This window comes from Agelaius tricolor, unplaced genomic scaffold (assembly GCF_023055355.1).
Source record: "Agelaius tricolor isolate 1412-34295 unplaced genomic scaffold, bAgeTri1.0.p SCAF_3, whole genome shotgun sequence".
Taxonomy (NCBI): Eukaryota; Metazoa; Chordata; class Aves; order Passeriformes; family Icteridae; genus Agelaius; species Agelaius tricolor.
In genome coordinates this window covers 6582783-6597790 of record NW_027269263.1, presented here as the reverse complement: position 1 = coordinate 6597790, position 15008 = coordinate 6582783, and the positions used below count along the sequence as shown (strand labels likewise).

The 15008-nt window shown below is 40.5% G+C and overlaps 1 protein-coding gene across 3 annotated transcripts in view; it reads left to right on the top strand.

Annotated features, from left to right (window-relative positions):
• Nucleotides 1-15008, top strand: part of LRP6 (LDL receptor related protein 6) — a 116307-nt gene that overhangs the window by 50061 nt on the left and 51238 nt on the right. For 2 of the 3 annotated variants that reach the window (XM_071422318.1, XM_071422316.1), the window contains exons 4-5: nucleotides 8066-8262; nucleotides 8997-9128. In XM_071422318.1, coding sequence (XP_071278419.1) covers nucleotides 8066-8262; nucleotides 8997-9128 — 329 coding nt within the window. The remainder of the gene's footprint in view (nucleotides 1-8065; nucleotides 8263-8996; nucleotides 9129-15008) is intronic. The other variant, XM_071422319.1, reaches the window with a different exon arrangement.

The window sequence follows — 15008 nt, the reverse complement described above, 5'->3', positions numbered from 1 at the left end:
GGGTGGCATAAGTTTTAATTGCTTTGGGAGAAAAATTTGTTAGGAAGTAATATCCTTCTATTAAAAAAAAATTCAAACCGTTTAGAGAAAACTGACTTTGTGGTTTGGAAAATGAAAAAATGCAGTGTAAATAGGAAAATATTTTAATTGATGTCACTGACAGTATTAAAGTATTGAAGTTCAGACCTCAGAGATCTAAAATTTGGAAGTTCTCTCCAGAAATTTATGATGTATTTCTAAATCTGTAAGAAATCCAAAACTTTTTTGTTCTTTTATTCTTATATTCTGAATATTAGCTCTCTACACCTGACACTACGCAAGAATTAAAACTTTTAAGATTTATATCTCCAAGAAGTACTTTGATCTGAATTATGGAATATCCGGAGTTGGGATGGACCCACAAGGATCATCGAGTCCAACCTCTGGCCCTGCCCAGACACCCCGACAGTCGCTGCCCAGACACCCCGACAGTCGCTGCCCAGACACCCCGACAGTCGCTGCCCAGACACCCCGACAGTCGCTGCCCAGACACCCCGACAATCGCTACCCAGACACCCCGACAATCCCTGCCCAGACACCCCAACAATCCCACCCTGTGCATCCCTGAGAGCGGTGTCCAAACGCTCCCGGAGCTCTGGCAGCCTTGGGGCCGTGACCATTCCCTGGGGAGCCTGGGCAGTGCCCGACACCCTCTGGGGGAAGAACCTTTCCCTGATCTCCAGCCTGACCCTCCCCTGACCCAGCTCCAGCCGTTCCCTGGCTCCTGTCCCTGGTCCCAGAGAGCAGAGCTCAGGGCCTGTCCCTCCTCTTCCCCTCAGCACAAGCTGTGACTGCCATGTCTGCCCTCAGCCCCCTCCAGCTGAACAGACCAAGTGCCCTCAGCTGCTCCTCACACGGCTTCCCCTCAAGGCCCTTCACCATCCTCGTGCCCTCCTTTGGACACTCTCTAATGGCTTTATGTCTTTCTTACATTGTGCCACCCAAAACTTCACACAATATTCAAGCTGAGGCTGCCCCAGAGCAGAGCAGAGCAGGACAATCCCTCTGTGGCCCAGGTAGGCCTGGTGCCCCCAGGACAGGGATGTCCCTCCTGGCTCCAGGCCACTGCAGCCTCAGGTCCACCTGGCCATTGACCAGGAGCCCCTCCAGGTCCCTTTCCCTGGCACTGCTTTCCAGCCTCTCACTCCCAGTGTATCCAGGGCTGCCCCATCCCAGGTGCATGATGGACATGAATCCTTTACTTGCTGTTTGCAGAGGTCTGGAAAGTGAAAGAGTACAATAGGCTGGTGGGAGGATTATGCAGAGAGAGAAACAAATTATAAGCCTTGATTTTGGGGTTTGGTGGAGTTTTTTTCACCCATTCCAGTAGGAGTGGAGTCACAGTGAGCCACTAAAGCAGTGTGCGTGACAGCTCTGGCAGTAGTACTCAGTTAAATATGTGGTAGAGTCATAAATTCGTGAGAAAACCTCTCTAGCAAATTTTACAGGGATGATTATGGTTCATTACCTGCTAGCCCTGGGATTTACTAGCCCTAGCTGCTCCAGTGTTGGGCTCATTAGAATAAAGACGAAGAGCAAAGAACTTGATGACTAATGCCCTTGATTTGCCAGTGAGAGAAAGGAATGAACAGTTTTTCATGTCAGAATGCAATAATTACAGAACTAAATTGATGCATAGAAGAGGTGGTTTTGTTTTTTTGCAGCTCTTGCCCTGCTCTTATCAGAAGGAACAGTTGCTTTTTGTGGGACTAATTAATCAAAACTGAAATGCAGACAGCTCTCCTGTGAGTAGAGTCCCCAAGATAGGTTGGCCTGCTAAAGCAGTTCTTGAATTAATTTCCCCTTCCTTTACCCTGCAGCAGCAGTTCTAATTAATAAGTTAACACGTTACTGGCTGAAGGGAAATGCACTTACAAGGTCCCCCAGGAAGTGTTTGTGCTAATGAGATGGTTTTTGAGGCCACTGTAAGAAAACATACTTTCAGCAACTGTCAGAAAGCTGGGAAGCTCTTGCAAGAGGTGAATGTCTTCAAGTTTGCACTTGAGCATTGATTTTTTTTCTAGTTCCTCTTTTCAAGCATCAGCTCATGTCTGTCTGCCAGATGATTAGTTGCAGATGTGTTGAAACACTGAAAATATTGTATCCCTGCATTTAGAAGAGGATTTTTTCCTTATTTGCCTATAATGTGTACAGTACATGACATTAGGTACAAGGTATAAAATCTCATGTTCTGTTCATATCTTTCTGTATATTTCTGGGTGATGAAATTGCTTACCTTCAAGCAATGAAGAACCAGTCAGTGGTGAGAAGCCTGTTTCAATACCTCACCAACACAGGCCAGTGCAGAAGCCAAATAATGCCCTAATTAAAACTGCTAGAGAATCCTGCATAAACAGAATTAATTAGATTATTTGAACATAGAGCTAGGTTGAATTTCTTGGTTCTTCCCCATGGTATTTCTGAAGACAAAAATGCTGGAAATTGGAGCTTCAAAGCATCTGTTTGCCTGAAAAATGACCCACAGAATGACTTCATTTCTTGACCATAATTCGATTTCTGATTGACTTTTTCAGACTTTGATTGCAGGTGGGATTTGAAATGTCATGGCTAGACCTGTTTATTATATATTCTTTCTGGAAACACATGGCAGTTGTGGCTTAAAGAAGTGGCAAAAGGCAAAAACACTTCAGTCTGAAAAGAGAGCATTATATCCCACAAATCATGTTTCTTGCTTACTTTCTCAGCTAATTAAAAGCAGACTTGTCTTCTGATAGGAATATTTGGATAAGCATTCATGGTAAAAATACATAAAAATGCATTACTTTTCTGAGTTTGTGTTGCAAATGTTTTTAGGTTGGCAGGAGAGGGAGATCCTGTGAGCTGAGGGAACCAGAGCTCCCTGCCCTCCCTGTGGCATCCCTTGTGTGGTATTTTTGGGTGCATCTTAGTCTTTGATCCTGCTTCATCTGATTCATGCTCTGAGTGCTTTGGCCACTTGCTAATATTTCCAATTGTCACAAGCTGAAGATGTGTATTCCTGCAGCTTTGTTAATACTCAAATCAATAAGCATTCTGTAGTTGGTAAATAAGGTTTTGTTTAAAATATTTTAATTTGCTTCATGCAAACCTCTTATATGCTTTCTTTAATATGATGACCACTAAAAGCAGATTTTTTCCCCCCCCTTTCTGATAGCCTGGGAGATGGTAATAGGTATGGGATAGCCTATAGGGAGACTGGAGAAATGGAGTGAAACATAAATGTCAAAAATGCTTGCACCCTGTACTGAAGACTGAACAAAGGCAGCCTCAGGGGTCACCTGAAAGGAGTTTTGCTACTGTGGAGCTGGAGTGTTGATGGTTCAGGGACATACAGGCCAGAACATCTCAAGTACCCCAGGTTTTCTGCAGGTGTTCTGATCAGGTCTTGAGACTAGAAGACACTAATGCAGCAAGAATAAAAGGCAGTTGGTTCATGGATGCTGTTTACTTGTTTACTTTGATGGAAAAATGCTGTTATGCTTGGATATAAAACATCTGTTAATATTCTCGGGGGGAATAGTAGTTCTTATTATATTTTAAATTTAAATTATCTTGATTATTGTTGGCTTTCTTTTGGTGATCTGAATTATGAAATTTCATAGCTATAACATAGCTTTGAATGCCAGTATTAGTCGAAAAAGAAATAAAGGCAGACTGAGGCAATCCTGGTTAAAATAAAAGATATGAATTTAATGGTTTTTGGTAATTTTGCTGTTAATTTTTATTTCAAGTGTGTTTCATCTTTGAAATTCATATTATCCTGAAGCAAAAGCTTTTTTGTCATTGTTTATATAAAACTGGATAGACTGTCTATGAAGTTTCACGTGTCTGTTCTATTTCAGAGTTTGGTAGCTCCTTTTGCAATTCTTGCTTTACTTGTTTATTGTTTGTTTCCTTTATCTTCACAAAGTGTTTCACAGGACTCTTTAACAGAATAAGAATAGAACAAAGGTGAATATATTTAAATCAAATCTATATTTTCTCCAGACAGTAGAAAACTCTACCATAGCCAATATTTATTGTAATGGCATCTCTGATTACCATGATGATAAATAGTTGTGTTTGGGAAATCATGACATTCAACACAGACTGAATTTCATTTCTGTGGAGACTGCTTCTTTTCTCTCTCTCTTTCTCTCCTCCCCTTCCTTCTCTGCTGTCCCTTTACACATTTCCTTCCCAGCCAACTCAACAGAGATGTTGGCCTTTTAAATGTCAATCACAATCCAGATTTTTAAAGCAAATTTATGTGATTATATGCCTGGTGCAGGGAAGATTATTAAAGTTTGTGTGTGCTTAGTTCCATCTAATATATAGCCAATTTGCATCTTGCTGAGGCCCTGGAGATGTCTCCTGAATGAATAACATTACTCCTTATCCCCAGCTCTCACTTTCCCATTGTCTCTGGCGTCTCTTTTAAACGAGACTAATGACACAAGTGCAGCAGTCTGAAGGAACCAAGGAGCTTGATGAAGGATAATAGGGTGGAGAGCCTTTTGCTGTCCTGTCACTTGTTGCAGTGAAGCCTGGCAAGGAGCTGTCTGTCAGTTCCTATCAGCCCAACTGCACCTGCAGAGCTGTACCTGGAACCCATTAGGGCCAGGAATGGGGAGACCTCTCTGCTCCCCAGCCCTGTATGGGTGCTTGTGAACCACCCTGGAGGTGGGAGGCACCTGCTTCTGTTGGGAAGGATGAAAGTTTGACAAGGAAGTCTCACAGATGTGTATGCTTAGCAGAAAGATTTTGAATGTAGAATCTGGAGAAGGAATAGAGATGCAAGCAAGTTTTGATATAGAAGAATTGCTGAGCTAATCTTACTGGGTAACCTAGGAAGCAAAGGGTAGGTTAATTAGAAGGGGTTTTTATGGCTTAGAGCAAAGGATAAACCCACCTCAAACAAGAAGATGTTTTTACCAAGCAGAAAGATAGCACAGGTGAACAAGTTAACAGATGTTGCAAGTAGAAAAAAGGTCTCAGAATTTTCCACTGCAAGAAAACTGAAAAATAACTTCTAGCTTAAACTGTAATGTACTAACTTTTAGTGATTGGAGAATAGTAACATGAATATGGTAATTATAGTAGTTATGATAGGCTATAGATAAAAGTTAAAATATAGATTGTTTCTACTGTATTAAGATGCTCAGCAAAGTATAAAATGCATTTGTAACCTAAACTACGGGTCTCCAGGCCTGCCTGCAGCTGGAGCTGACAGCTACAGGCACAGGCTCTGTCACCCATGACCCTGGACTGCTGTAATGCCTTGGATGTAATAAACTGCATTTTGAAGAGCTGCCTGGAGTCCCACATCCCTCATTTCAGCTCTTGCAGGCTCCCATCAGCACTGTGCAGCAGCTGAGTGCTACAGGTGACACTGGTCACCTTCATCCACCTGGGTGTGTTTAATAAATAATTGGTCTAGGAAGAAGTCAGGGCCCCTCATCTTGCTCACCAAAAGCAGAGAGAGCTCTGCAGTTCCTAGTGCAGGTTGTGCTGAAGCACAGCAGCTCACAGCAGCCATCAGAAGGTCATTTCTTGCACCTTCTCTTTTCCTGTTTTCTAATAGCTGGGCTCTCCAGCCCCTTCCTCCTGCTCCTCATTAGGGTGTGGAGACTCATTGAGCTCAACTCAAGCCCTGGGAAAAAGCCCTGCGGGTTTTGCTGGTTGGAAGTGAGCTATCACCTTGTACTGGCTTGCTGGAAACGAAGATTACAGAGTACATGTTACTGGTAATACTGATCTTAATAAGATGCAAGAAATATACTCTTGTGTTTGGACCCAAAGCCATCTTCATGCATTGCAACCTTATACCTGCAATGGTATAAGGCTGCTGAGAAAAATATTGCTGAGAAAAATAATACAAGTTGAGGAGTAATTGCTTCAAGACTGTGACTGACAGCACAGTCAAATGAAGGGGTTCTGAATCTCTCCAGATAAGGGCTGGTTTGAATAAGGGTCACAGTTCACCTGATGCATTGTCATATGAATTGAGACTTGTCTGAAAGTGAGGTATGTCTAACAGCAGCTATTGTACTAAAAGATTTATTCCCACTACTGGTGGGTAGAAATCCCATGTAAAATTCCTCTCTGTGTTTTTTTGGGGTTTTTTTTTTTGGCTGCTCAGTTTTGTTTTAAAGTAAGTTAGCCAGAATGCTTCATAAAAATGTGGCTTCTTTATTATGGGAATGCTGTCTTTGGTGCAGGTTTGGGTATAGTGAGAGTCTTTGATTGCTTCTGTTTCATATGACAAAATGCTGTATGTGTCATTTGTCAAATGTCATACATAAAGACTTAGTCTCCTAGCCTGCTCTAGACTAAAACTCAAATCTGAAGATATTTAGGGTTTGGGGGTAGGGTTGGTTAAAATGTTTGCAGATTTAGAATGCCTTTATACTTGGTACCAGAATGTTTTGTGTCATTCTGGCTTCACTGTTTGGCTGGCAGGTTTCAGCTTTAAATTATGTTACAATGGTCTTTTGTAAGATGCTTAGTTGGTGCATTTAATTAGAAGCAAATATATACCTGACTCCAGACAGAGATAAGAAAGAAAAGATACTATGTCCTACTTTTGAGTGCAAAATACCAAGAAATAGAAGATTTCATTTCGTGTAGAATTGGAACGCTAGAGTGATAAGCAAGGGAATCTATAGAAAAAAAAAAAAGCTTTCAAGATAATGCATCTTTTTTCCAGAAGCTAAGGCGAAAGGACAGTAATGACTGTAGTTTCTTTGTATTCAGAAGACACCTTCAATCTTCTTGCTTTAATGTACTCTTCTGTTACATTTTAACAGCAAATATTTGGAAAATAAGAGTATTTTTGTCATCTGTTAAACCATTTCAGTTAGACTTATTTCCAGAAGTCATGCCTGTGGTGTGGGGGTGTTTTCTCAGTAAATGTATGGATGATTACTGTCTTCTCTGCAAGAAGAAAAATGGGAGGCTGGTGTTCATAGTGGGTCTTATTCTGAAGGAGTAGCAGGGCTGTGTATCAATCCCTTGTGCTTCCAGTTCAGGAAAGGGATGGTGATCCCCACTGTTCAGAAGGACCTTGCCTAGGTGGGAACACACTTCCACTTAGGCAGTTAAGAAAGGAGGTGGGAAGAAGCACTCCTGTAAGTGGTACTTGTGTGGTGACCATGCTTTGTGTTGGTGTAGATGACCTCTGTAGTCCTCTCCATCTTAAAATTTTCTGTGATTCTGAATAAAATAAAAATAAGACTTGAGCTACTTAATTCCAGTTCTGAGAATCTTGGGTACAGATAATTAGTTTCTACATCACAAGAACCTGGAAAAACTGTCTTCAGTAATGTTTGTGCTGCATTTTTGTGATGGCTAATGAGCATGTCTTTGTATATATACATAAAATATATGAGTATATGCTTTAATTTTGTTTGTGAACCTGGAGAGAGGCAGTGACCCAGTTTGCTCAGAAATTATATCATTACCATGGCAGAAAATCACTAGAACTCTGTTTAATGGCACTGCTTACAGTAAAAACAATAGCTTAATAATTTCATAATAATAGAAGTAACTTTAAGGATTTCTTTAGAGTGAAAAACTACTTTATAGTGTTTTTTGATGGTTGAAAAGAAGAACTGGAAGAGATGGACGGATAGCTAATTGACCAATTTGTCTCAGTGTGAAATCTGCTGAGGCTGGAATTGGTGGACATGGTGTATCAGCAGGTAGCAGTCAGACTTGCATAAAATCAGCTGGTGTTCATGTGGTGGCAGAGAGCCCTACAGGCATGGACTGTTCCAGAGATAAAAAGTACCAACAGATCTCAGTAAGGATTTCAGTTAGCATCTCTTGAGTTTCTCAGCATCAGTAGGCAGCCTGAAAATAGCATTCCTGTGCTGTTCCTTCATATCATTCCCCAAAGCAGGGCCACTATATTTGTTTCCCAGAAATAAACAAACACAAAGTTCTGATCAACAATACCCAAACATCTTTTCACAGAAGCTGTGTTCGGGCAAAACTGTCACATGAATTGTGTTTGAACATTCATTTTCTCCTTGTGCTCTATTAGGCAAGCAGTGGTTAAAGGCTCCCTTCCACATCCCTTTGCTTTGACACTGTTTGGGGACACGTTGTACTGGACGGACTGGAACACGCATTCCATCTTGGCCTGCAGCAAGTACTCCGGGGAGGACCTGCGTGAGATCCATTCCAACATCTTCTCCCCCATGGATATCCATGCCTTCAGCCAGAAGAGGCAGCCAAATGGTAAGCTGTCTTGCTGTTCTTTTTTTAATTGCAATCTGGAACTGATTTGCAAAAATCTTTAATTAGTCTTTCTGTATGGTGCTGGGTGGCTTCAACCACGTCATGATGCAATTTTTCCAGTGCAGAGAATAGCAAAAGACCCAAAGGAAAACCAGATATTCTCTGCATTTTTGTAGGGCTTTTTAAGTGCAAGAAACCCCCCCATCTCTTACACTTTTTTTCTGCCCGACACATTTATGCTCTTGTCGTATTTTTCTGTCTCCTGTACCATAACTTCAGGCAACACAGTATTTTTATTTTTCTAAGTGGTAGCTCCTGAGTGGAAAGGAGTGTTAATCTGACAGATGATATTAAGCAGGACTAGCTCTGTTCACTGTCTTAACCGTTGTGTTAATTTATTGTATTTGTATTTTGTTTTTATATATACATTCAGCACCAGCATGCTGAAGAGTTTGTAAAAATGAGAAGAGCAGAGCTGAAACAAAGTTCTTGTTTAGAGCCAAGTGCTACTTTCCCAAGAAGGGAAACATTCAACATCCGTGCATTTTGGTACCATAAGTACCCCACTACTCAACACTTGGAAGTAATTTTTACTTGTTCTGTGTTTATCATTTCCTCCTTTAATCTGTGTTGCTGCCACTGATTCTACCACTCAAATGCCATTTGTGTCTTAACACATGATATGAGGTCATTCGTTATCAGAAGCATTAATCTGTGTGATTTATGTTTAACAGCTACAAACCCATGTGGAACTAATAATGGTGGCTGCTCCCACTTGTGTTTGATGTCTCCTACCAAGCCCTCTTATCAATGTGCATGTCCCACTGGTGTGAGACTTCTTGAGAATGGAAAGACCTGCAAAGATGGTAGGCTTTGTTTTTAAAAAATCCTTTAGATTAAGCACAAAGTAGCTTTTGGAGGGAAAGGGGTTCTTCCAGCTGCACTATATGAATGATGCGTGTTAGGGGTGGCAAATTCTGAAACTATGTATGATTTTGAAGTACAGATAAAAGTGCTTGGAAAATGCCCTCTACATTGTAAAAAGGAAGAATTCTCATGACTGAAGGGCAGGTTACCTCCAGTTACAAAATTTAAGTTGCAGTTCTATCTCTGTCACTAACTCCCTTTAAGTTTTGGGGGGCTCTGCTGTTGCTTTTTCTTAGAGAAAAAGATACCTACATCCTCTGCTGTCTCTAAAATATTTCTGACATTGATCATGAAGTATTTGGTTAATTAGATTGTACAATAGCTCCTTTTAATTTTTTTTTCAAGTCTGATGTCCATTTATTATACACACACCTGACATCTCTCTCTGAAAATAATGACATGTTTTTAGAGGCGCTAAAAGCCCTAAAACTCAAGACATGATCAAGATTTAGAGCTGCAATCTCTGACCAAAAACTGCTTTTAGTTTCTCATTGTGGGCTAATATACATGATTTTAAATTGTTACATTTTGTAAGTGTAGGTCTTGTGATGTTGTGTTGTGGTTGCTGTAGTACACTAACAGGCTCAAAATTAACACTGGGAGATAATTAGCTGGATCATAAATAACCATCTTTCATGCAGATCATCTCCCTAGGACAGAAGTAAATAGAAGAAGAAATGATACAGCAGAGCTTAGTGTAAAGAAGCCAAATAAAATGGATACAGAAATATTATTTTAATTGGAGTTCTATATTTCAAAAATTATTTCAGGTTTGTCAGCTATGTTCAGAGTTTTCTTTAATTTCATGCTATTTCATGCTCTCTGCTGATTATTTTTGAGTGTCTCTGTGAACCTTGTTAAAATAAATTGCTGCTTTTATGTGAAAAGCAGCTCCCAATTTAGCCTGGCAGGATTGTTTATAAGAATTTCCCAATACACAAACAAGATGTTTTTCTTCCATTTCCCTTGGTGTAAGGAGAAGCTTTAATAATACTGCTCTGGGTTGGTTGTATGCAGTCAGAATGTGACACAAATCCATGTGCTTTTTCAAAAATACTTGATATGCACAGATAAATTCCAGTGTATCAAAGTAAATTACCAAGGGTAAGTAGAAGAATGGTACTAAAAATCCACCCCAGAACCTTATTAAAAGGATTTTTCATGCAGAGATATTCAGAATCATCATTTCACTTTTTTAGCCATTTCTGATGTCTCAGAATTTAGAACTGTTGCTCTTTTCTTCCACTCCTTGAACATGAGAAGCCAAATTTTCTGTTCCCAGTCAGTCATAATACGTATTTGATTTACAGAATATAAGCCCCCACTGTACTAGAAATATTGTTAACCAAATTGCTACAGTATTTTGTCCAGTTGTATGCAAAAAACTTTATACAGGAGCATTTCTCTTATGCTTGTCAATATCATGTTGCATTTTAAACAACCATTCTCCTGCTTTATCTTTTGGGCACATTCTGCCTCTGCCTTTTCTGGAAAAAAAAGGGTGGGAAGAGGGGAGAAAATTGAGACTGTTTATTTAACTTGGTCTTAGAAAGGAGACAGCACATAACCCAGATGAAACAACCTACTCAAATTATTCATCAGGTCCATTGGTTTTGTGCAGCTTTGATCCTGTGCAGGGCTAATTTCTGACATACTCATGCAAGAAGTTCAGCATTTAGAGCTGAGCATGCTCCAAAACTGATTTTTTTTTCACTCCTCTCTCCCTGAAGGGAGGTGCAGATCCCTAAGCAGACTTAGGGCTTTTGTGAGTGACTTACAACTTTCCAGAGCTCTTCAAGGCACAGATCCCCTGGAACTCCTTCCTGTAGGTGCAAAGGCTGCAATTATTGATTTGGGGGAGGGAGGAGAGCAGGGCACTTGAACAGAGCCAGAGTAGTCATGGACCAGAGTTCAAGATGTAAATCTGGATTTGTCTCTGTGGGGACTTCCTTTCTTAGGCTCCTCTAGGACCCCTGGGAAATAAATTTATTTTCTCATTTTTAAGTGTGCAGAGGTGGGATCAGATTGATTCTTGGGCTGTTTTTTTCCCCTTGTACTTGCCTGTTCTCTATATCTGCTGTGAAAGTAGAGCAGAACCCTGAGAACTGAACATTTTTACTTCAAATAGTTTCAGTATACATCTCTAATGCTGCAGTGCTGATTAAATCCCCATTTGCAATTAGAATGTGTACATGACCATGGGAGAGACTGGTGACTGAGAAGTGAAGAAAGGTGAAAAATTAGGCTGAGTTTCTCTTTATTAAGATGGTTTTGTTTTCTAGCAGTAGACTAAAATCAGCCTGGTTCCTAAACCAAATTGTTTCATGGTGAAATGAGCCTCTTTGAGGAGAGAGCTTTATTTCATGCTGTGCTGTGGAGAATACTGGGCTGTGCTGGAGAGATTCTGATGGGTGAATTTTGAGTGTGTGTTTGTGGTGTTTGCAGTGCTTTGGCATTGACAGATGATGCTGGCAGCCAAAGGTGAGGCTGGCTGACCCTCCCTGAGCAGTTTCCATGACAACCTAGCGTTTTTGAATAATCTTGGTTTATAGGAAATCTTTTCCTCCCTTGCCTTTCTGCCAGTGCTAGTTTCTTCATTTTTGTAGGGTTTTTTTTTAATCATACCTTTGAGGAGTTTTATATTTCTGGTAGGATCTGTGAATACAATAACACACACACACACGTTCCAATTTTGAAATATTTCTTCACAGCGTTTCAGGAAGGGGTGATGCCTTAGAATAAAACTAACTATTGTTCTAATACCTGATAATACAAATCAAAACAGTGAAGTATACTGAGATGTGGGCTTCTAGCGAGGTTTTAGCTCCCCCATTGCCTAGGTGAAAGTTTGTAAATCCCTGTCCCTCAAACAAAAGAGAGGCAAAGTAAGTTATTTCATGGCCAGATAGTCCTCTCTCAGTAACATGTGAAGCAAAGAGTCCTTTCTGAGCACCCAGGCAGGACTTGGGTCTTCTGCCAGAGAGCTTTTAGCACCTTGTGTCATATTCTTGGTAATGTATTGCTCTTCTGCACAACATACTGCAATTTCTTTTTCAGTGTTGTGTGTTCTACTGTCCTGTTTGGCAGTGCTACATTGAAATGATCTTTTGATAGTTGTAAGACAAACCTGAATCTTCTTATATCAATGAGTTTGTCATTGGAGTTAGATTCTTACAAGTACATGAAGATCTCTCTGTGCATGTGCTCAGCTTCTGTCTTTGCCTGTAAGGAGTTTGATTTGTGTCCTGCAGTTGCTTCTGCCAACAGTGAAACGTGGTTTAAACTGAGAAAACCAGTGGCGACTTCAGCTGAGCAAGGAGGTGTGTGTTGCCTCACAAAGAAAAAGCAGTGCTTCATGCTTCATGCTTTGGCCATTCTGTTCTCTTCCAGGAAAGGAATCTTTCTTTTTGCCCATGGATACTCACATCCTATTTCCCTGGTAGGCCTGGAGGCAGGAAGCAGAATTTTACATTTCCTTTTGCAATTTAGGGCTGTCCACTGCCTAATTTGCTTTGTCAGAAATAGCCAGGCACAGATCAGGATGTTAGTTTCATACCTTCATTCTTTCATTTCTTTTTAAAGGAAAGAATAAATATATAATTAATTGCAGATGCATGTTCTTTTGCCTTTGTAGTTTTAAGGTTGAGCTTGCATGAAAATCTCTAGTTTGTATTGTTGTATCAGGGACTCTTTGACAACAGTGACTTCAAAACTGGGGGAAAACATTTAGGAATTAAATGTTTTGGCCAAATGTGAAGTAATTCACAAAATTGGGGGAAAACTGGGGGAAAACATTTAGGAATTAAATGTTTTGGCCAAATGTGAAGTAATTCTATTTGGGATGTATTAATAATCGTGATTTCTCAGATACAGGGAATGCATTATACATGTCTTAGGTCTAGCACTTCTTTTGTATGCATTCCTGAGCATGTGTCTGTGTAGCTCAGCAACCACTGATGGTTTTAAAGTTCAATAACTTACAAATGACTGAGGCCTGTATATCATTGAGAAGATGTAATTAATTATAAAGGTTAGAAGGGCATTGGACTTAAAGCTGTGCCATTGCATGTATCTTCGTGCTTGCTCTGATTCCCCCTTTCTCCCCCTTCTCTTGACTTCAGCTAGCACACAGATTTAAATTATTTAGAATTTTAATAGTGAATTTTTGAGGCAAGCATTAGTTCCAGTACTAATGTAATGCACCGTCCATGAGCTTGTAATCCCAGCTTTCAAAGTGCTTAATAAAAGTAGGCTAAAGCTCTCAAAACTAAGAGTCTGGAGTAGTAAGGCTTATATGTCCATATTTAGACAAGTAAGGGACTTGACTTTCAAAAAATTGCTAACTCTCTTGAATATCCTGTGACTTGAGGCAGTGCTGAAAAGAATCTCGAGCTTAGTCCACAAGTTGAATGGTTTAGAAACAGAGGGAAAACTGCCTCAGGTCTGCATATGTGTGTGAGATCAGAGTTCTGGCTGCAGCCTCCATGTGCCCTTTGAAAACATCTGAGCCAGCTGAGGTTTGAGGAGTTTTATACGTTTGTGACTTGTTCCAGTTCCCCTAATAAGTGCTGATAAATTTTTTTTAAAGCCAAAAATAAAGTTATGCTTGCATGCAGCCTGCATTGTCTTTTTCTTTTTTTGAAATATGATTCTGTACTCATGATACTCTCTCCCTCATGCTCATCATTAGAGGCTTGATTTTTCTTAGGCATGGCAAGAGGTCTGGAGATCCTGCTGTCATCTTAGCTTTTGCTTCATAACTGATCTTTGGAGTAGAAGTGAACAAAATTGATTGGTTTTGTCATGTCCTGATACCCTTGAGTACCTCGAGCATCTTCTGAGTGGTGATCAGTGCCCAGCCAGGTAAACTTTGCACAGCTGGTGTTTGCCACACTTCTGAGACCACCTGGGGTTCTTTTCCCTAGCTGTTCTCAAGGCGGTAATGGGATCAGTCTATAAATACTCCCAGCTCTTGCTATTGTCAGGACAAGCCTGGAGCTATTCAGAGCCATCTTTCCCTCAACCTGCCTGGAGGTGTGATGCTTCTCTGCTGCGGGTTTCTTTTTCCTGGGCTGAATGACTTCTGATCTAACTGAGCAGCTGAGGTGTTGGTTTGCAAATGTTTGGGTAATAGCTCTGAAGCAAGCTTTCAACTTTTTATTGCCTGGTTGGAGGGCTCAGGGCTGGTGTTTGATGGAGGGATTGGAATGCTGGCAAAGCCGCCAGATAAGGACCATGAAATTCTTAGCTCGGGGTCCAGAGTCCAGCACGGGGTAGCTGAAAGCCACTCATTTCCCAGTGCTGAATTCAAGTTTAAACACATGGGTTGTTTGACTAAACAACAGGGTTGCAGGCTGAAAGCAGGATACTGAAGCTATTGAAATGGGTTGACTTTGGGAAGAATGGGAAGGTCAATTGGTCAATTTTAAGGGTGAGTTTGAGCAAGGGTATGGTTATACTGAACTGAGTCTTTCTGGAAACCTGGCATTGGTTCTTTGAAATGACTGTCAACTTCAGCCAGAACACACAAATTATTTTTAAATTATGCCTTACGCTATTTCTGTATATGGTAGACAATATATATATTGAACTCTGAGGTTAGGGCATTTCCTCAACCTTAGGTTTACTTGATAATGCACAAAAGATATCATTGTTTGGTGTTTTTAATATGTTTGTCATTATCATATTTAATCCATTTATGCTGGATAAATAACTGTGAAGTTGCTAAGAAAATGTGGTAGGGGTTTCTTTCTTCCTTGAACCTAAGTTGTAGGGATTAGTGATGTACTAAGACTTTCTATGAACATAATACACCTGTC